General features: G+C 32.5%; 1 protein-coding gene across 9 annotated transcripts in view; it reads right to left on the bottom strand.

Moving 5' to 3' along the window:
* The window catches only part of LOC149805532 (leucine-rich repeat-containing protein 9-like), a 148,193-nt gene extending 127,703 nt beyond the window's left edge, over positions 1-20,490 (bottom strand). For all 9 annotated transcript variants that reach the window (XM_089950137.1, XM_089950139.1, XM_089950145.1 and 6 more), the window contains exons 1-6: positions 20,270-20,490; positions 19,738-20,068; positions 14,998-15,219; positions 11,583-11,723; positions 9,619-9,682; positions 962-1,032 (exon numbers count right to left, since the gene is read on the bottom strand). In XM_089950137.1, coding sequence (XP_089806263.1) covers positions 962-1,032; positions 9,619-9,682; positions 11,583-11,723; positions 14,998-15,219; positions 19,738-19,959 — 720 coding nt within the window. In that variant the 5' untranslated portion in view covers positions 19,960-20,068; positions 20,270-20,490. The remainder of the gene's footprint in view (positions 1-961; positions 1,033-9,618; positions 9,683-11,582; positions 11,724-14,997; positions 15,220-19,737; positions 20,069-20,269) is intronic.
* Positions 20,491-21,472: the final 982 nt, after the last annotated feature.

Below are 21,472 nucleotides of genomic sequence, written 5' to 3'. Positions count from 1 at the left end.
ATGGCCAAAATACACAAGCCACTAAGGCATAAACACTGGATTACAGTGACCTAATGGTTGCATTACTCTCCCTGAGATGCATCTACATGCTAATTTTTATTAGAGTAGATGAAATAGGATTCAAGATATTATGGGCACAATGAAAGGATAGCTGAAATTACAGATGCTACTCAAGCAGAAGAACTAGACCACAGTAACCTATTTTTTGAAATGACCAAGTAACTCTTCCTGTGAAACACCCAAATACCAATTTCGTGAGTGTGAATAAAACTGGGTTCAAGATATTTTTGGGGTGTAACATAAAATATCTGAAGAATTTTTTCAAGAATTACAACTGGTTGAAAGTGACATAGTTACTCTTCCTGAGATGCACAGACATACTAAATTTCTTGTATAAGTGAAATAGGGTTCAAGATAGAAAGGGTATAAGAAAAATAAAAAATTACTCAAGCATGGACATAATAAGTTCATAGTAAGCTAATATGGGTATGACTGGGTTACCTTTCTAGAGGTGCACCCACTGACCAATTTTCATAAGTGCAGATGAAACAGGGTCTAGGATATTGAGAATTTAAGAAACAACTAAACAGAGAACCAAGCAAAATACTATAAATCATAAACATTGCTGATTGATGACAATTTGCAGTACAAACACCTAATGAACAATCATCCTCATTAAGCTTTCAAACATGAAATTATTTTTAAAATAGCATCTTTTCTTAACATTTTCACCATCATATTTAACAATAAATGTATCTGAAGACTTGTATCACTGTTGGCAATGATACCTTCACGATAGCTATTAAGGTATTATTGTAAATTTTTTTATTCTATGTGTGTTGTAGTGCAAGACAACCTGTTGAAATGGTCATAAAGAATTAAAGGTGCTATTGTGTGACTTGGAAATGATTTTGAATGTGCATACAATAGTCTGTGTATGCCACAGAAGCATGAAACATACTTTTAATGATGAAATCTTATTTCCTGACAAGTTGAGATCCAGAAGTTTGACATTGGCATCTAATGTATGACCTGAAATGAAAACAAAAGAAAATCTTAAATGTCTAAATATCATCTCATTACAAAGCAGCATATTGATCTCGTTAACTTCAAATTATTGATTTAATAATTTTCCATAATACAAATTTATACAAAACAGTATTTTAGGAAAAGGATCTACCTAGAACATCATAGGTGCTATAACATGACATGTCATGTGAAAAACATGATTGTTTTTGCTAACAAACCATGCAACACTGTCACGCATTGAGTATCATGATTTTCAGTAATCTTACCAAAAACCAAATAGTAACAGAGAGAGAGAGAGAGTGAATCACTAATATACAGTAAAACCTGTCTTGAAAGACCATCTCTTTTGCTAAAAAGATATAGTCTCTCATCACAGGTGGTCTCATAATAGGTCACAATGCTACATAATCAATAAATTTGTGCATTGAAAATGTGGACTCTCTAGAGAGCAAGTGGTCTCACATAGCAGTGGTCTTTCGAGACAGAATTTTCTGTGTTCTGTGACCTGGCTTCTGTCTAAGCTTCTTTGTCATGACAAAGAAGTTATACAGAAGCCCAGCTGCAGAACACTTCTCCTCCCCTGGCCACACTTTCAGTGATATAACACTTATTGCAATTGCTCACAACCCCAACACAAGTTCCCAAACCAGGAAAGAAAAGGAATCTTACTGGATACACCACCTTAAAACATTGAAACCAAGCAGTTTAAACCAAGAAGTCTAGAAAAAGACAACCATGCACAAACAAAATAATCTTTTGCAGCCGACACATTTTCTTTTAAATAATTCTCTAAATTTGGTTAATAGCCTATGACTACTATAACAATGATATATCCAGGAAAAAATTTGCACTTACATAAATTTACATAAAATAACAGATGTTGTTATGACTCATCAATTTCTAGGTCAATACAAATATTTTCCAGTATCAGCAACAAGCTGAAACAAACTAGTTGAAACATAATAAAGTTAAAAGGTTTAATTCCTGTAGAAACAGCCAAGTAAAGTTTCGCAAACATTACCGTTTTTCTGTTTTATTTGTTTGTTTTGTCTATGTTTTGTATTTGCCTTTGAAAAAGACTCATTGAAGAGTTGAAAATGCTCAGGCTAGTTAGATACTAGTTTCGCACTGTCCGTTGTCAGTTTATTGCATTTAACTTAATCCCTGACACATGTGATCCCTTGCTGGATCCAGTGCACTTGAAAGGACTGTTATTCACCATATGATTTGTATTCTTTATATATATATATATATATATATATATATATATATATATATACCTCTAGCATTTTTGTCTTCATACACAATACGCAGTCTGGCTGAAAGTCCATGTAAACAGATTATCCTGAGAACAATTTATGCAACAAATCATGGACACAGAGGCAATTAAAAGGAAAGGGGTCACCCAAAAGTAGCCACCATTTCACAGATTGCTTAACTGGCCAAGAATATCTAGAGTGAAGCCATGTTAAAACCTTGGATGAATGTCTGTCTGGTAGTGTTTATATTGGCACAATTTGGGGCTTCAACAGAATTCTAGGATGTCCTATTTCTGCCAGCCTATTTCTGAGAGTCCTGGCTTAAACTCCCAAATGACCCACTTTCAGAAGGATAGAAGGGAAAATAAAAAAAGTATGTGAACATTATTTTATTACATATCAGGACTAAATTCTTAGTTTATAAAATCACATTAGAGAGAATCTATTTTTCAGTACTGGTAACTGTACTGCATATTGCACTCTACAATCTACAAACTAGTTTTCCAAATCAGTTTCTTTACTTTTTTTTACTGTTCTTTGACTTAATAAATGGAATTCTAGTTATAAAAGTTTTCAAATACAGGACACTAATTTATCATTCTAAATACTTTATTCAGTGTTTCATCATGCAAAATTTCATTGCTTTACAGTTGCCATTTTCACACCATTTTCAAGAGTTTTCACAACTTCATATTAGATTTTCCATCTTTCTTACACACCATGGCAATAATCCGTGTTAAATTTGTATATTGGATTTTCCATTTTTCTTACACACCATGGCAATAATCCATGTTAAATTTGTATATTAGATTTTCCATCTTTCTTACACACCATGGCAATAATCCATGTTAAATTTGTATATTAGATTTTCCATCTTTCTTACACAGCATGGCAATAATCCATGCTAAATTTTGTATATTGGATTTTCCATTTTTCTTACACACCATGGCAATAATCCATGTTAAATTTGTATATTAGATTTTCCATCTTTCTTACACACCATGGCAATGAGCCATGTTAAATTTGTATATTAGATTTTCCATCTTTCTTACACACCATGGCAATAATCCATGTTAAATTTGTATATTAGATTTTCCATCTTTCTTACACAGCATGGCAATAATCCATGTTAAATTTTTATATTGGATTTTCCATCTTTCTTACACAGCATGGCAATAATCCATGTTAAATTTGTATATTGGATTTTCCATCTTTCTTACACACCATGGAAATAATCCATGTTAAATTTGTATATTAGATTTTCCATCTTTCTTACACACCATGGCAATAATCCATGTTAAATTTGTATATTAGATTTTCCATCTTTCTTACACAGCATGGCAATAATCCATGCTAAATTTTGTATATTGGATTTTCCATTTTTCTTACACACCATGGCAATAATCCATGTTAAATTTGTATATTAGATTTTCCATCTTTCTTACACACCATGGCAATGAGCCATGTTAAATTTGTATATTAGATTTTCCATCTTTCTTACACACCATGGCAATAATCAATGTTAAATTTGTATATTAGATTTTCCATCTTTCTTACACAGCATGGCAATAATCCATGTTAAATTTTTATATTGGATTTTCCATCTTTCTTACACAGCATGGCAATAATCCATGTTAAATTTGTATATTGGATTTTCCATCTTTCTTACACACCATGGAAATAATCCATGTTAAATTTGTATATTAGATTTTCCATCTTTCTTACACAGCACAGCAATAATCCATGTTAAATTTGTGATGGCTAAGTCTGTGATCTGTAAGTTACTATTTGTATTTTGAGAGAAAGGGTTTGCTTTCCAGCAATCTCATATAACTCATAAATGTTTTTAATGTACCATCTGATTCCAGATTTTTAAACCATGACAACTGCTTCTCAAGTTCACACATTAGTAATAATCTGCTGCCATTTTAACAGCATCCTTCTCATAGTAAAGAAAGAGTCAGCATTAAATATGCATTGAATTCTGAGTTAGAATTCTGGTTGTTCTCTTCATATTTGCTCTCATTTTCATCTACTTCTTGCTATTTAATAACATTATTGTCATTTTCATTGCAATTCCATTTCCTGAAAAATGAAGACAGATTTTTCCGACTCTATTTTCCAGGTCAAAGTACTTCTCTACTATCTTTTAAAAAGTGTCTGATGATATTGTAGTGCCCTGACTAAATCAAATATTATTATTATTATTATTATTATTATTATTATTATTATTATTATTATTATTATCAAATATTAATTATTTTAGAGTATTATCCAACTCAAAATCTGAGAAATTGTTAATTACTTTCATGATTTATATACACATCTTCACCAATTTAAACAACAAAGGGCATTTCCAGTAATTTCTATAAGTTTCTATGAAGAGATAACTTATACTCAGATTGACAATGTTGCTTTTGGGGGTCTTGTGCATTTACACCACCACCCTTGGGACCTCAAAACACACTTTTTGATTCTCCCAAACCCACTGACACTGTCTGGGAATATGGCAAGTGTGGAACATCATGTTTCTATGAATGGTAGAATGTTTCAGGATGTTTTATCACAACAAGAGTACAAAGTGGCCTCATATGGCTCACATGGTTTACCAGTTCCTTAAACAGACTAATGTACATTGTAAAAAGCACAACCCTATCTAAACTAACTCCCTAAATTTGTATCATGTCTATTTTACCTATAATCTGATCAAAATACTCTCCACATATAAAAGCAGAATTAATATGCCTAGATCTCACTGATGATAAAAACTTATTTCCCAAGTTTTATAAAAACTGAAAGAGAAATATAGTCTCTAGATAGATGACAAGCTGAGCCAATCAGATGCAAGATCACCATGTTAATGTGTGCACATCTCATTTATTATAGAACATGTAAAATAAAAATATGATATGAACTTATTTTCCATGTTGGAGCAAAGAAATCTCAGTAAAATCTGATTTCCATAGTGGTAACAAGCTCTGTGAATCTAACACAAGACTACCTCATAAATATGCCAAATTCTTCCTCATAAAGCAAGATCACATCAGTATATTGGTCATAATCATCCAAAATATTCAAAACATAACCTGTTTACTAAGTTTGATCAAAATCCTAAATATAAAAGTCTCAAGAGTGGTTAAAAATCAGCCAATAAAACACCACACCTGTTCATGTGCATGAGTTCGTCATAAAACTCCTTCAATAGCTCCATTGATCTCACTCATTACCGAATTTGTGTGAAATCATGTAGATCTTAGACTATATTTCAAGTATGATTGAAATTAGATTAGAAATATGGCACCCTTATTAATAAGGGTGGATCCTACTCATTACTGAACTCATATGAGATCTTGACAATATAAGCTCAAAGTCCAAATCTGAACAAAATCAGACCAGAAATATGGTCTCCAGAGTAGAAAGAAACTCAGCCCATCAGATGTGAAATCACCTCAGTATTATGCATGGATCTCACTCATTATTGAACTGATACATGATCCTAATGATTGAGGCCCATATTCCAAGTCTAATCAATCACAGATTAGAAATATGGCCTGAAAAATGGTAAGATTAGATCAAAATGACAAATGTTAGATCACTTCATTAATATGCAACGATTTCCAAATTTCTAAGTCAGAAATCATGATAAATTAAGTTTATATGTCAAGTTCGATTAAAATCTGATCCATAGTGGTATAAAGCAATTTTTAATTGACAGATGATGTGCACATTGGCATTCCATAAACTCACTTGGTGGGCTAAACATTTTACATGGATAAACTCTTTTAACTTTGTGAGATAACAATAAAGTTACTCTACATACATAGAAGATGACCAAGTTTAATTGGTCAAAATCATAAGACAATAAATGAGCAGCATAAAATAATGGGTTACATTAATCTATGACCTTGACACTGAAGATATAACCAGAATTGCAAAACATGATATGCTACCTAGTATAGAAACAAAACAAAAATGCTTTTACTTTCATCCATATTTCTCAAATGACTCTAAGGTTTGTTTATTTTAAATACACATTAAAACTCAGTTGGCTATATCATGCCAAATATATGGCAGCTACAAACTTTTCCAAAGGACACAATAAGGCAGCTGACCCAGGTTGATCTGGATGGGTATCAAACCCAAAACCCTTGAATTACCTGTCTGAGAATCTATGTTTATGTTTTCACAGATGCCTGTACATATGTTCCAGGCTTTATACTTTGATTTTTTAAATCACTTAATTATCTAGTGTCAAGCCAGATTCTTCATGTTGTATATACTGTATATATTGTACATAAAAGATAGAAGGCCTCAAGGTAGATTAGTTCTGTAACTAATTGAGTTACCTTCTCTAAATAAAGTCTTTATTATCATCATTATTATTATTATTATTATTACCAACTGAGCTATCATGGTATGCTCAACCAACTGAGCCACCATGTTACACTATACTAAGTTACCATGATACACTCTATCAACTAAGCCACCATGGTACACTATGCTGAGTTACCATGGTACACTCTATTGAATGAGCCACCATGTTACACTAGACTGAGCTACCATGGTATACTCTCCCGAATTAGCAACCATGGTACACTATACTTAGTTATCATGGTATATTCCACCAAAATGATTCACCATGGTATACTATATTGAGCTACCATGGTATGTTCTACCAACTTAGCAACCATGTTACACTATACTGAGTTGCCATGATACACTCTATCAACTAAGCCACCATGGTACACTATGCTTAGTTACCATGGTACACTCTATTGAATGAGCTACCATGGTATATTAGACTGAGCTACCATGGTATACTCTCCCGAATTAGCGACCATGGTACACTATACTTAGTTATCATGGTACATTCCACCAAAATGATCCACCATGGTAAACTATACTGAACTACCATGGTATGTTCTACCAACTTAGCAACCATGGTACACTATACTGAGTTACCACGGTAAACTCTACCAACTTAGCTACCATGGTGCACTCTACCAACTGAGCTAATGCTGCTACCTTAGAGTGAACTGGTCTGATAATGGAAAAAATTAAAATACTGGCATATGACCCAAAAAAATTTACTTGAAATATCGCCTTTTATGATAATGGAGTATACCACATTTCATCTATTTATCTCAGGCTGTTTTAAAGATAAAGTGTGATTGAAAACTGAAAATACTGGCCCTGAGACTGCAGATATGACTCCAAATATGATTCCCAATACACCTTCTGATAACACTGGAGTTTACCAAGTTTCATCCAGCCACATACAACTTCAATGTAGTTATCAAGCAAAAAGTAAAATGTCAGAACAAACTTAAAATACTGACTTATATCTTTGATTCCAAAGGAAGGAACCTAAATGAGATATAATGCATAACTTACAGTAACAATACAGGAGTGTACCAAGTTTCATCCATTTTCCTAAAACAGCTTTGAAGTTGTAGAGCAGCCTGGAGAATATAATGGGAAACTGAAAACACTGGCATAAGACCTTAACATTATCAAGCTCAAAATGTGGTATGCATCGCATCTTCAAGTGATGATATATTCCATATGTGCCGGTCTATAAGTCGATGCAGAGTATAAGTCAAATGTGCACAAATTTTGGAAATGTTCCACCCTTCTTCTATACATAATTCATGCTAAATATCAGACAAGGCAAGACCAACACTTCAGCTTTGTTTTATTCACTTTGATCCACAAAGCATAGCAAATTTTATTTTATCTGTCACGTTGGCATGATTATATCTAGCTAAAAGTACCTAATTTGAATTGATAATTGAACATGGTATAGCTATTATATAACAGGAAGATCACAATCATCAGGTAACTAAACAATACAGATTACAATCATCGTGAAATCTCTCTCTCATATCATGGAATATTTTATTCGATCACAAGATGCGATATGAAAAATGCGACCGAATACCTGTCTTTGTCATGGTTATGTGTTTTCTAACTTGTCTATTCTAATGAAGATATATGTAATTAAATTTAAACAATGTATTTAAATAGTCCATGCTGCTTGAGTGCAATTGCATCTGATGTAAGTAAATTTAATTCCAATGATCATGTAAATATTATGAAATCATTCTCAATGCCAAGTCTGATAATTCCTTGTACACAATCTCTTCCCCAAACTGATAATTACAATTATTTTTTGTACTTTGGGAGAAAACAAATTTTACACTTAAAATTACATGTCACATGATAAAGCAATTTGAATTAAATAATAAACATATATGTTAATTCGGATTATAAGATGAAGCAAAGATTTTCTGGTCAAAAAGTACTGACTTATAAGCTGGCAAATATGATAAGTATACTAGGTTCAATTTATCTTATATGGCTTTAAGGTTAAAGATTGGAAATGAAATTGTTACTTACAGGTACTAGACAGACAGATAGAGTTGCAAATACTGTATATCCCCAGTTTTTCATGAAAATGTAAGGAACATAACATGACATATCCCTAATGTCCCCATGCTTATGGTCAAGCACTCTCACTATGGATACTATTTACATTGGTTGTTTCCAAGGTAGCATACAAATGCTAATGCAACATATTGTTTCTAAGGTAGCATACACACACTAATGTAACATGTTGTTTCCATGGTAGCATAAAAATACTTATGTAACATGTTGTTTCAAAGGTAGTATAAAAATACTCTTGAAACATGTTGTTTCCATGGTAGCATACAAATACTAATGTAACATGTTGTTTACATGGTACAATAATAGTGAATGTGAAAAATTGTAAGCAGAAAAAGGTACCTCATTTAACTTGTATGAGATCTGCACCAAGTTTCATTAAAATTCTTGACTGGTTTTTGAGAACTATGCTCCAGAAACAAACCCAACGTATAATTAGCAATAACTACATCTCCCCATCAGTAGCTTCTCGTGGGTCAGTGTTTTTTTCCAGGGTTTTCACGGGTTCTTCCTCCACCATTAATACTGGCCGCAATGTATAGCCTATCTTGTGCTGAAAAATGGTGTTAAACCCGACAACAACAACAACAACATCTCCCATATTACAAATGGGTGGTGGGAGGTGTTAGAGACTTGTGCAACGTTTCACTTGCAAACTAACATGTTTCTGTTAATCTAGTAAGAACCATTAACATATACAAGTTTGTACAAAAGTACATATTAAATAATATTTGATAAATAATATGTGCACATACCTTGAATAAGAATGACTTCTTATACCAGTAATGGAGATTACACTGATAATAAGAAGGCTAAATGGTCATTTTAAAAATAAATTAATTTGACTGAGCCCATCTCTATTCCATCTAAGAAAATGTTTACTTACCAATTTTTTCAATCCTATTTTCTGCCAGATTTAGCTCCCTCAGTTTAAACAAAGACATTAAGTTCTGAAAATAACAAATATAAATGTTTAACTTTTGTAATGATATCAAAGAAAAATATATAAAGTTCTGAAAAAAAACAAATACAAATATTGAACTTTTGGAGTGGTATCAAAGAAAAAGCACTAAAATTATCATATGCCTTTTATTTTCATTTATTTCAGTTTAATAACATTGTAAAAAAAATATTATTTACAAAAATAAAATCCACATTTTACAGTGAATTTTGACAAAAGTAAATGTATTGTTTAGGTGGCCATCTTGTATGATTTTATGTTGCATAGAATTTCAACTCTAGACGATTAGTTTTTAAGTTTCATTTAACTACAAACAGAATCCAGTGCAAATATCCCATTTTTCCCCCTACACTTCTGACCCAAATGAACCACCAAGCCCATCTGGGGATGCATCCAACATTCTTAACCCTTACTGCAATCATATCACTGTCTAACATCATATAAAATATGTTTGCCCTCTCTCAATTGGTGCAGATGGAGGTCAGGTGCAAATGAAGGTCAGGTTACAAGAATATACTTGATGGCCAGATTCACAGATGGTGCAGGTAGAGATGAGGTTACAAGAACATGCCCGATAGCCAGAGGCACAAATACTGTAGATGGAGGTCAAGTTATAAGGACACAGTTGATGGCCAGACACACAGATGGTGCTGACAGAGGTCAGTCTACAGCATACTTGATGGCCAGAGACAAAGATGGTGCATTTGGAGATCAGTTAATAAGAACATATTTGATCACCAGATACACAGATGTTGCAGATGGAGGTCAGGTTACAAAAATAATACTTGATGTGTGATACACAGATGTTGCAGATGGAGGTCAGGTTACAAAAATAATACTTGATGTGTGATACACAGATGTTGCAGATGGAGGTCAGGTTACAAAAATAATACTTGATGTGTGATACACAGATGTTGCAGATGGAGGTCAGGTTACAAAAATAATACTTGATGTGTGATACACAGATGTTGCAGATGGAGGTCAGGTTACAAAAATAATACTTGATGTGTGATACACAGATGTTGCAGATGGAGGTCAGGTTACAAAAATAATACTTGATGTGTGATTCCAGTTACAAGGGCATATTTAATTGCCAGACAGACAGATGGAGGTCAGGTTACAAGAACACACCTGATGGCTAGATGCACACAAATAGACAATATATCCAGAAAAGTCCAGATATAAAGACATGAATTACTAGTAAGACCAATTCAATGAACTTCTCTGTTATGATAAACTGACAGAAGGTATCATATATATTAATATTAAATATGCAGCCAATAGGAGATGCATGCAAACACAGGTATCGGGTACATTTTTACATTTTGCAACCCACTGTATCATGATGCTCTTTCAAGTAGCATAACAAACCTTTGTCATGTGGAATGGTCCAGACTAATTTACATAATTTAATATATGCTATATGTGAGAAAAAAACTGCATTTCCCCCTCTCTTTTCCCACAGTGGTGTCAAATTGCAAAACAGTTTTTAAACTATATCTTCTTTTGTAATTACAAGTATACTCCAAACACTTTAAGATATCAAAAAGGAAATCAGTTCAACTTTACGTGGTGTTGATTTTAGAACATGCTAGTATTCAAATTTATTTAAGGTATCAGCTAACTGAACTAAGCCAACAGGACTGAGCAGCTATCTAAATTTTTCCAAATTTTTATCAAGCATCCAAAATCTGTTAAAAGTAAGGCCCATGCACTGATTAACTGACTAAAGCATTAAAATCAAACATCGTAGTCACGTAGACATTTCCTGATAAAGCATTAGACACTTAAGTTACAATTTTTGTATTACGAAAACTCTCCCCTACATCAAGCAATCTGAAAACTAAAATTTAAACAAGCAGAGTGAATAATTAATGCTTTATACATACCTCTATATTGACTATCTGGTTGCCACATAGCCAAAGAATTTCAAGGTCCACCATGTGATCAAGATTTTCAATCTTCTTGATCTCATTTGAGTACAAGTACAGCTTTTTTAAATATTTTATGGCTTGTAAGTTCTCTATTTTCTGAAGAAGAAAAAAATATAATTACTGAAGCAAGATTCAAGAGCATTCAAGCAATGATTGAAGGCATCGAAGATAACGTAGGTATGAAATAAGTCTGCTGACTGCAATCTATCATATTTTATAAACACTGACATGCAATAAGGAAAATGCATGTAAACATGGATATTGGGTTGGTTCAGTATACAGCAAACAAAACACTGTTTTGCTTTGCATCTCCATGGCATTCATTCTTCTATAAAACCCAGCATTCTCCACAAAAAATGTATAAAATTACCCAGGCATGTTGGCCTGGCTACAAAGATCAGAGATTGGTGTCATCAGTGGTGATTCTGATTCAGCGTGATTTCCTCTGAAAGAAACAGATTAAGAAATAAAGAATGAGATCATTATAGAATGGAAGACTTCATATCCTTGAGTGGAATTTGCTGGATCATATGGCAAATCTTCCATATTGCTAAACTCTGGGACAGATCTCCTTAAGTATCAACAAAAGGAATGGGAGGGGGGTATCCTTCTGGCACTGTAGCTATAGTTGTGATTGTTCTTATTAGTTTCTGGAAAATATGACAAGGAATAAAAGTTTCATTTTATCCATGCGCTTCTTTTATATTTGCATAGTAAAACAGTTTCATCAGTAGACCTTAACTTACTTTCTCATTTCTTTTTTTTCTCTATCCAAATAAGAATGAGCCATTTTTATCTTCAAATTTTACCTGTTTTGAAAATGTTGAAATAAAAAGCATTGGATTATTCCTTCATTTATATCTGAATTAATATTCAAACAATAAACAAATAGTTGGTAATTGAAAATATATTATATGATAAATTAGCAGGGTTCACATCTTGAATGGCCACTTTCAAAAGAATAGATAATTTTATGATGTGAGGGTCGAGTGGCACAATTTAATGCAGAACTTGGTGCATTTCAAGGAGTCCACGTCCTTGGGACAGGCAGTGAAAATATTGCCTTTTGTTTAAACAATATTATAGCTCTCTAATATTGATTCAGTGAACAGACAAATACATAAATGGCCATCTTCAAACTCAAAGGATGAATAACAACAACACAAATTAAATAAAAAAATGACAATCACATTCAAATATCATTCTTAATGGAAAGGAGTATGTATAATCTTAGTTATTCTGTCACATCACAGTCTTGACTCTTAAAGAATTTGTCCCTTGAAACTGACTTGGTATTCAGAGAGTCTGTGTCAGTTTGTACATCCATTAATACATTTTATGTTTCTTTTTTTCCAGGCCTTAAAAGGTCATTCTCTACAATGAACATATCAAGACTTTTTAAGGAATTGGTTGACACAGAGGGAGCTTAATTACCTTAAGACTATTAGTACAAAAGGAGTTTGCTTAAAAGACTTTAATTTTGTGTGATCTAGATCTAGATTTTTAATGCAGCTTTTACAATTTTTCAATCATATCGCCACGATGTCTGCGGTGTGGCAGTTTATAGTGATGTCTAGCACTGGGGCATCATGCCACAGACATGTAGCATGATGTCCCACCCAGTCACATTATCCTGACACCAGGCTGACCAGTCCTAACACTAACCTCTTAATGCTGAGTGCCAAGTGAGGCAGCTGTTAGTACCATTTTTTAAAGTATTTGGTATGACTCGGCCAGGGATCAAACCCACTAGGCCACTGAAGCGGACTTTTATTTTAATATCCCAATCAAAATATATGAGGAAGTGAAGAAACAAAGGATGTAATTTATTTAAATTCATAGACAAATGAGTTGACATTAAATCATGATATAACTTAGGGAAATAAAGAATACTATGCAAATGCATGTACTTCTCTCATATATCATTGACATTATATTTATTTATATTATTATTTCCCTTTTATGATGATAACATATTTTACAAGATTTATGGCACTAACACATGCACACCCTGATGCATAAAAAATTTGTGGGGAGATTAATTAACACCAAGTAAGCACATTTACTTTATGAAGAATTGCTACTTAACAACACTGAAATTTTTAGAAATTTAGTATTGCTAAGGTGTATTCTTCAATCTAGATCAAAACTTACATATGGCTGCCATAAAACTTTCAGACTCTATGTACAACAATGCCTGCGTACCACAACATATAACTCTCATATTGGTAGGATTTGTATGCCTTTTATCTTTTTTATTCTACCCCCTTGTCTTGATATGATACAAAATATGTAATTATTGTGATAATACAAAAGCAGGTCTACTTTAAGTTAATAGCGAAAATGCAACAAATACTTTCACAAGCTGGACATCAAAACATGGTGGGAACATAACTGGATTCTTATGGATGTTTGAATGACACTTTTTATGTCTGAATACAAAACAGTGTATTGCATTTATGATGATTACATTGAAACCAAATTAAACTATAAAACTGAAACAAATTTCACATGACAAGACTTATTATATTGGCATTTACTTCTTAAAGCATAATCACCAGTAGGAATTACAAGCATTTTTTCACTTGAATAATATTTTATTGTATATTATTATTTACAGTATCCTAAGAATTATGTTAAAATAAATCTGAACAAAATATATGATTTCATTTTAAAAGCTGCAAATTTTGTGATTTTGATTAAAAGTTCTAAGTACAAACTAACATTTTCTAAAATAAAAGAAGTGATTGACCAAGGTGTCATTTACCAATATTGATTGCTACCTTATTTGATTCATGTTCAACAAATGGGGGTATATATTGGGGTACCAGTATTTTCTGTAAGAAAATGGGATCCACACCTGCTTCCACATTAGAAGCTATTTCAAGGCGCTATGACAGCGAAGTGATGAAGTCTAAAATTACTGGATGTAAGGTGGGAATTGTCAGTATAAATGTCAACATTCATCAGGGTAAATAACTCATACATTGATGCCACAAAAACAAACAAAAGAGCAAACATATGAAAATCAATTTATGTGAATATTATTTGACAAAATTTGTATCAGCATATACCAAACTTTATAATTTTGGGTACATTTAAATTTGTGTTTGTATCTCTCTTTGACATTTCATTCAGCTTTGTAACCTAAAATGTGGGAAAAAAACTGGTAGTGTTTGGAGGTTTATTTTATTAAAATAATCCAAGTTGGGTGGAACGAAACAGAGAAGTTGTTGGATCTGAATTTATTACATACATCTGCAAGCAAAGGCTTCAAAATACCATCAAAATGCAAAGACATGCTCTGTGCCACAATACATGTACGTATATCCTTAATTACGAGAAGGATGAAATGTGACAAGGGTCTCACCTTAATTCGACATTCACAAATCCAAAGCTCTGTTAAATTTGTCAAAAAAGGAAATCCCTCAATGCGCTGCATGGGCTGATGCATAATTGTTAGTTTTTTAAGGCTGGAAAACAAGTGCAGTCCAGCAACTCGTGGGTAGCTCGAAAAAAATATTTCAAGTTGATGTATCTGAGATGTATCACCTTCTTGCACACGAGCAAAATTCAGACCATTTATGGTACACTGGAACAAAGAAAGCATGAAAACAAGCAGTTAACACCAGTAGCCAATGTACATACTTGTTTTACACTCATCAAACATTGGAAATCATATATCACTTCATACTCAATGAAGAGTTTCTGCTAATTCATCAGTGATTCATGAATAATTCATTCATTTTCAAAAAAGCTTAAGTCCAAAACATCAGTAATGGTGCAGAAGTGAATTTCTACCTAAAATGATCACAGAAATCATTACCAATTAAATGGTCATGTCAATGACAAAATTAATTAAATGGGACCAGACAGTATGTACAATTATAGCATTGAGTTTGGAGAATGCTGGTGATCAGATAAAGTATGGTGCAGAGATTTCTAATATATGTAACTGGCAATTTCCTGATATACTGGTAACCAGGCATGGGTTGTTTACAGGTGCTCAATTACAATTACAGGTTGTTTGGCACTGATGATTACAATTACCATTACACTTTATTTGGAAACCAAGATTACAATTATGATTACAGAGGAATGATTACGACTGCTTTGTACATGTATTTTCTTTTTATCTTTTTTTGGTATGGGCAAATATCATGCATCATATAACTGAAAAACAAACAATTTTAACTTTATGTAAATGTTTATTGACCATTATTTACATACAAATTAACATGCCAATATTGTAATAGTCAAAATGCATGGTCTAATTTTTAGGAAAACTCTCATTATTCTTACAATTATTAAGAATATTGTTAATGATTTTTGGTTCTAATCATTTGAAATCATGATTACACTACTTGATTACACTGCCAATGAAGGATGGTTATATGATTATGATTACAGAGCTTCTGAAATCGATGATTACGATTACATATCATAAAGTAATTGATTACAATTACAATTGTAATTGGCCCCTTGCCTGATGGTAACCATATTATTATGAAGTGTATACTTATTTAAATACAGAAATGGTTATACAGCAATAATTATAGGCAAGTTCTTCAAATTTAACTGCAGCCCCATCACAAGTTGAAAATATTTACACAACAAGATAGGGCTATTTTTCCTCTAGAATTAAGGTCACTCCTTTTCAATCCAGAATGCCAACAACTGTAATACACTATAGTATGTATAAATCTATTCAATCATTACAAATTTAGAAACATGGTTAAAATATGCAGGATATATTGCATCATAAACTAAAATTAAGATCTTTTTAAATTGAGTTTATTATACTTATGCAAGTACACAAATTCACAATGAGACTCACTGATGCAAAAATCTACCTAAATATTGGGATTATACATGTTTTGTTTTTATTTCTTGTATCAAAATTTACTGAATCCCATGGAAGCTGTTTATGTCTGTCCAAGAAGGCTGAGAGTTTCAACAAACCCAGATGATTAAAGAAGCATTTACACCAGAAAAAAAATATGATTGATATTCTTACAGTCAGGACATTGTTTGCTTGTGAAAAACAAAAGAACATCATAAGTCTTATTTGAATATCAGATTTTAGACTCGGAGAAAATACAAATCTGCACATGGTGGCTCACTTTTATCATAATTTTTTGCATGGTTTTTACTTCAGTCTAACAAAGAAATCAGTTGAGAAAAAAAAAACAGAAACCTGCCCAAGTTTAAATACTTCAAGAATTTCACCATGTTCATTCTAACATCTACTTGTTCTCCAATAAAATTACTTTTAAGTTATTAAATGTCAGTAATTCAGTCACTAAGACAATTTATTTGTGCTGCAATGCTGCAAGTTGTTTGCATGCAGCTACCTTGGGAGATGTTACTCCCAATTTATCCAGCTGCAACTTGAGTAATTCACAGCTTTCTGGTAAAGTCAGACAAATACTAGTCTCCTGGTGTTCAATTTACTCATGAAATGACCAACTAAGTTCAAACAACTTTGCATTCCACCCGTTCCTATTTCCACAAATTTATCAAACCTTTGTTCAAACATTTTGTTTCAAAAATTCTCCATCAACAATTCCAAGCACAAAGTTTGGCAAATATGCTTCTTTCCTCCTCTCCATTTCCAAATATTTTGTTACATAAAGCTTCACTTGACAAGTAGAAACATTTGACCAATGAGAATGTTTCTTACACTAATCACTGCTTAAATGCAGAGCAAAATCTATTACAGTGATTATCTTTAAACTCCAAATTATTGTAGTAGGGGACTTAGAACATACTGTTTTTTAAAAACAAGATCGGATTTTGTCCAGAAGAAAGATAGAATTCTGCTTTAAAGCAGGAAAATATCATGAATGATAATAATAATAATAATAATAATAATAATGAGGACTTTGTATAGCGCCTAATCTTTAGAAGCTCTAAGCACTTTACAACATTAGACAACACCTATAAGATAAAAAACATATAATAACATTATTATCAAGGTGCTGATTCAGTATTTTGCTTATTTGAACACTTTCTATGATTAGACATGTCCTAATCAATTGATGTAACTCATTCAATGGACATCGGCTTTCACATCATAGCCAATTGTGCATTTGTGTCATAAAATATACTCTTTATGCATTTTTTGATCAGCAAAATATGTTGTTTTTTAACAAAGCAGCAACTACAAAATGTTTGACATGTCATTACATGTAGTTACTGAGACTTTGAACCTGACTGACTGAAATGTACTTGAGAATACACAACTGTTGTTATAAGACAAAGGAGATTTCCAAAATCTCAGTTTGTATAGTTATTGCTTTTGCTCTGAGTGAATAAGATGCAATGGGTTAAAAAAAGGCTGCATTATTTACCTCCTGATAACATTTCTCATTTTGTTTTTAAGACTTAAAGGGGGCAATGACCAGTTATTATGTACTTTTGAGATAGTGATGTATGTATGGTGAAGTTCTTTGCATTTAAAACATGCACAGTGGAGAGAATGTTGGGATACCTCTATGCTACATTAATGTAATGTGGATGATATTTCTTTGGATATTGTACTTTTGGAAATTGTACATGATCTAAGCACACTGCTAACTAAAATGACTGCTCCCTTGTGCTAAAAACATCAGCCTGAATTAGTCTAAAGTACATTATCCTTAGCAGCTATTAAAACAGGGAAAATGAATTTTGCTAGACTAGACAATACCAGCTTCTGAAAGTGCAATGAATGAATCATTAAATATAAAAAATGTAAAAAACATTATCAGCTCTTTTTTATACCACTTACCTCATAGGTTCAGGAAGTGAAAATGACCAAGTGGAGCTAGCACTTTTTTGAAAAGTGCACATCTGGAGTAAGGCCAAGCTGTATAAACTATAACCCATATTACACCCATCAATCATACACCAAAATAAAGGGAATTAAAGGTTCTTTGAATTATACCTAAGATATACAAGGTCTTTTTTAAATAGCAAGCATAAGCAGGGTAATTTCTTTTTCTTTAAAATTCTGACCCTATGCAAAATGCGAAACTGTAGAGCGCCACCAAAGAAGTTAACAAGATCACATACCTTCAACCAACAAGATATGGGATGTAGTCCTTTATTCTGCCTGATGAATATATAAGTATATTAATACACCTGGTCATCAAAGGCATGTGAAAACTTGATATATCACATTCATGCACCCCATCGAATGCTGCTGCATACTCATTTTTTTAAAGAATTTTCTTAAAGTATGTAATACACTATCATGACTGGAAAGCACAACAGAAATGTGTTTTCTTGACACCCATGCAAATCTATCTTTATGCCAAAGGTATTTTATCACTTATCCAATGTCATGCTTTCCTCTGGCTTTAACAATGTCCCCCCACCTATTTCCTGCTACATCTGAGCCACCGAGAAAATGCATCATATAAGAATTTATGCCGCATGTCAATGTGGTCAATTAGATGCATTTACTTCTTTTAAATTAAATATTAATTGTTGTTCTAAAATTTAATGATACCAGTAACGCAATTTAACCAAAGTCTATTAAATCCTAATTAATGAATGTTCTGCACACTGTCATCATGAAGCTTCCAGATGAAAATTATTGATTGCTATGCACTTTTTCAATGGTGACCAGGTATTAAACTTTAGCAAAAGAACATGATAATTCTAATCTTCACAATATAGGATAGTAAGAATTTGTTTTCAACTTGCATTGATTTCATTGTGACACCAAAGCACACAATATTCAATCTGGTTTATACTCGATTAGGTTGACATCATCCATAAATATCCATGTAATATAACATTGATTTTACTAGATGTATTTATAGAGGCATGTGACCGACCAAAGGAATATGGATGAAGGAAGATCCAAATAAAGTGAATAATTGTTGTTTAAAGGTATGTATAATCAAGTTTTCAAATTGATACCATTACTGAAATAGTTTTTAACTCATAGATGACTGTATGACTTTTACTATATAACTTGTGAAATAATGAGTTTTAACTTTTACTTCTATACAGTCTAGTCTGGTCAGTCAAACCTCTGATTGTCAGACTATCACTTTCACTTCTCACCAAAAAGTATGAAAGTAACTGAATCAAAATAGCATAACCAATGGACACTTACAATTTCCTTTAGAATCTCCTCATCCTCCTCTTTGATAGAAGCTTGATGTGATTTGACAGGTATCACTGGAGTACTGGCTGGAGTCATAACTACCATACTTCCAAGAGCTGTCTCAACTGTCTGTGTCACATGGCTATCAACAGAGGTCCCTGTTATATTACTAGGTGCAGACAATCCCCTTCCAGCGCTTGGAATACTGTTAGCTGAATAGTTAGATGACATTTCAGCTGTTTTCTCTACAGTTACTCATACTTTGAATCACTTTCTATTTTCAAGTCAGAATTTAATCTGCCAACGTATCAACTGGTGGAATCTTCATGAGATCACATTTCTGAAAGAGTGAAATCTGGAAAATTAAAATATATTTATACGTGAATTTAAACATATTTTTAAGCAGGGAATACAAAATATTGTTATGTACGTGCAAAGTTAATTGTTAATTTCTTTAACATGTAGCTAATGCTTAATCTCAACATTAAGTTCAAAAAAGACTGAAATTTATTAAACACGCAATACATAACAAAACACCCACCACTTTTTGGCACTTCAATAAGCTTCTCCGTCGTCGGGCATATCCACGGAATAACCGCTGATATTTTATATTTCTCAGTAAGATAGTGTTATTTAGCTTTCTTTACGCTGATTTTTTTATAAAGTAATTCCAGGGTATTTCGAAAATTCATAAATAGATACATATATCATAGAATAAAACTTTATAGAACAGTTACAACTGCAAATCATTTTCGGCCACCATGTCCGCCATATTGAAGCTCAAAGCACAAATCTGATTAGTTCACGTCAGTCACGTGACAAATCAGTGACTATGGTGATGATCCAATCCCGAGAGCACATGGCAATGTTTACATCAAGAATGAAAAAATTCCGGATTTTTCAAAATACAATTTTATAAAATCATTATAGAGTTCTTTAACATGAAAGAATTACTACTATGAGAAGTTCTAGTTTTCCAATGTAAAACCGTCATAACGTTCATTAGTTTTCAACAGACTACATCTATTATAATGACTGAATATTTGCAATGCGTATGTATCATTAATATTCAAGTTAATGTCACTGGAATATTTATATTTATAGGCTATTATTTTCTTAATTCGTGCAATATAAATATTATGCTGAAATTCGGATATATAAGGCCTAGAAACATTGAAACCTCTAAAAGCTGGTGTACGCAATTTCAATTTAATTTACCTAAGGCACGCACAAAGAAAGTAGCTGAAGTCTGAAGGTAAATACAACTGTGGTGAATTGAATATTTGTTATTAATAAAGAAGAATAAGAAATGTAGCAGTGTTCAAAAATAATGCGTTCTGCTTTTTCATCAATGAACTGAAACATATTTGTGGAATAATTTTCCAATAGTCACACACACACACACACACACACACATATATGGGGGGGGGTAGTAGTCAAGAATGACAGATAGTAGATAATGTTATAAGGGTATGTTGCAAGTACCCAGAGTTTGAATAGTACTTTGATTTTAAACTGTATTATTTTCACAACAACAACAACACACATACAGAGTTATGTATATTTAATTTGTATTTGTTAGTTTTTATTCTCCATGATTATATTTTATCTATAATTGTAATTTGGACTTGACCGTGTCCAAAATCTGACAGTACCTATACCTGAACAGTAGCTTTTTTTTTGGTAAACGAATTATATACATAACTAATATTTTCTCTATAAGTGCAGGTCAAATATTAGGATC

Source organism: Sinohyriopsis cumingii, chromosome 2 (assembly GCF_028554795.1).
Source record: "Sinohyriopsis cumingii isolate HCF-2022 chromosome 2, ASM2855479v2, whole genome shotgun sequence".
In the NCBI taxonomy this organism is placed as follows: domain Eukaryota; kingdom Metazoa; phylum Mollusca; class Bivalvia; order Unionida; family Unionidae; genus Sinohyriopsis; species Sinohyriopsis cumingii.
The sequence above is the reverse complement of the archived record's forward strand: the minus strand, read 5'-3'. Positions and strand labels throughout refer to the sequence as shown.